This window comes from Lactuca sativa, chromosome 8 (assembly GCF_002870075.4).
Source record: "Lactuca sativa cultivar Salinas chromosome 8, Lsat_Salinas_v11, whole genome shotgun sequence".
NCBI lineage: Eukaryota > Viridiplantae > Streptophyta > Magnoliopsida > Asterales > Asteraceae > Lactuca > Lactuca sativa.
Window position 1 is genome coordinate 21943709 of NC_056630.2, and position 2648 is coordinate 21946356.

General features: G+C 36.3%; 1 protein-coding gene across 1 annotated transcript; it reads right to left on the reverse strand.

Moving 5' to 3' along the window:
- Window positions 1-207: 207 nt before the first annotated feature.
- On the reverse strand, window positions 208-693 carry LOC111893298 (RING-H2 finger protein ATL51). Its single transcript, XM_023889358.1, has one exon. The coding sequence runs from the start codon at window positions 691-693 to the stop codon at window positions 208-210; it is 486 nt and encodes a 161-aa protein (XP_023745126.1).
- Window positions 694-2648: the final 1955 nt, after the last annotated feature.

Consider the following 2648-nt stretch of genomic DNA (forward strand, 5'->3'; position numbering starts at 1 on the left):
ATTTTACTTTCAATAAAATAAAAAAATGAATCTAATCTTCTCTCGTGTGTCAAAATACCACATCTCAGTTAGAAGTTTATATAAAAGATCAATAATGCACAAACGAACTCAAAGTCCAACAAGTGGAAAAAAAGTAACAAAGTAAATACATGATCGTGCTAAAACATTTTCTTACCATCAAAGAGCCATACTTCGTAGGGCTATATCTTATGTCACATCCGAATTTTGTGATCTTGTTACATCTTGTTGTTGTGGGTCAACTATATATATAATCTCCATCATTGGTGAAGCTACAATGGCTGCATCCATTCGACAAATGGGACAATTACGATGTGAGTACAACCACATGTCGATGCAAGGGACATGAAAAGTGTGCATGCAATCAGGCAAAGTGCGTAATTCTTCTCCTTCCTCAAACTCGCTTAGACACACCGCACACATGGACTCATCCTCCTGTGAGCCCATGATCTTTTTATGTTTATGGGCCGGGATGAGTCCAGCAACAGAATTCTCAATGCTTAAATCATTTCCTTGCAATTGTATCTCATTGGGACCGTGTCGCCGTTGATGACGACGTAAATCCCACCAAAGCATCGAGATACAATGATATAATGCGATCAACAATGCCCCAGATGCAATAACAAGAAGAATAATATATACTTCGGTTAGAAGTCCATTGCCGTCGTTCGCCATCGAAGAGGGGAAGGGGGAAATGGCAATTTACATATATATGCTTAGTTTTACTTAAGAGAAACATGATAAGAAATATAGTAGGGGGCGATTAGTGCAAGATGGGACAATGTTGTCTTGTGTGAAAGATAGTCAAGTTGATATAATTTCCTATAATGCTCCAAAATTTGAGTTGTATATATAGATATGATAAAAGATAAAATATTTTAGGAAAATATTCCATTATTGGAACTCAGCATTGATAATTTCTATATATTGGTTTCATCATACGAAAAATAGATAAAATTTGTCGATGTATTGTTAGGTTTTTAATATTTGTATCTTAATTATAAATGTTTCAGCTATAATTTCGTGTATGGATTATCCATATATTAACATTTTTATAGTGACTTTATCAAAAGGTAGCCGGTATATACAATATGAATAAATAATTTGTTATTGATAAACTTTTTTATTGAGATATACAATTAAAACACCTAGAAATTCAATGTATCATTTTATTTTTGTTGGGTGTGAAAGCTCGGCTAATTAGTTATACATGTTGTTAAACTCGTTTGTACAAATAATCCAAACAATTGGCTTTTTAATTTATTGTTTTTTCGTAACTTTTTTTAACTATGGTTTTTCAAAATGCAGGGAGGATAAAAAGTTGCCTTTGGGATATATCTTCATGGTCGGATCATTTCATGAAGAAGCCACAAGCAATAGCTAATAGCAACCTCAACTATGATGGCCAAAGTATGTTGTTTACAATGTGACGTGTCCTTGAATGTTATTAAGAAACCTAAACTTTATATCATAACTGTTGTAACATCCTGATGTCAATACAATTTCAATTTCAACCCTATGTTTGAATAATATAGTATTTTAGCCCTTAGATTAAAGAAGGATTGCAAAATGGCACATAGCGGCAATACGATAACTTTACCCTAGTGTGGTATGTTGATCGTACGTTGTGTACGCTAGGCGTGCTAGGGCGCACCCTAGTATGATGTGAGTACACTTCGTACGCGGGGCGTACGTGAAGAAATGGCAAACCCTAAATTTTAAGGTTTGGTCCATATTTAAACCTCATTATAGCCTCATATCTCATTTCTTCTTCAGCCTTCCTCTGTGAGAAACGACCCCAAGTAAACCCTTAGTGAAAGAGTGCATTTTGGAGGCCTTTGGAGTGTTTAGAAGTGTTCTTGAAGAATAAGAGAGTGGTGAGAAGAGCTTGGAGTTTTGGAAGCATCTTGGATCTGAGATTCCTTCTTGATAGCAACCTCCAGAAGGTAAAAAGTTCACATCTTGATCACTCAATCTTGTAGATTTAGACATTTCTTCCTTTAAGACACTTTTTGTCCCAAAAATGGTGATTCTTGAGAATGGCATGTTCTTAACCCAATAAGTCGTCCTTTAAGACCTTAGGAGGAATCTTAAGTTATAAAAATGTGGTCTTGATGGTTAGTTTTGCTCTATGCATGCTATATAAGGTCTTAATGCATTAAGATGTTGAGTTTTTGTGTTTTAAGCACTTAATGGACATGCAAATTCATAAAGTTGGAAACTTTATGACTCTTGAGGATTGGATCTGTAACTAGAAGCATTAAGTCGAAGAAATAAATGTTGAATGGGCTAAGAGGAAGGTTGTTGTGGTACGCTGGGTGTACCGCATGGTACGCTGTGAAAACGCAGATATGGCCCCGATGCCTCGAAGGCTTGTATGCCCCACGTATGAAGTCTGAGTCAACTCGGCTAAGTTGACTCGGTTGCATTGACTCTGTTGACTTGCTGACTTTGACCAAGGTTGACCAAGTTTGACTTAAGGGTATTTTGGGTATTTTGAGAAATAGTTGAGTCTTGTCTCTATCTGTTGAATAGGTGGCCTGTAGAGCCGATATTTGGAGTAGTGTATCATTCAGCTCTTCGTCAGACTGTGAGGTGAGTTTTCTTAACTGTAATTACGGGTTGAAGGC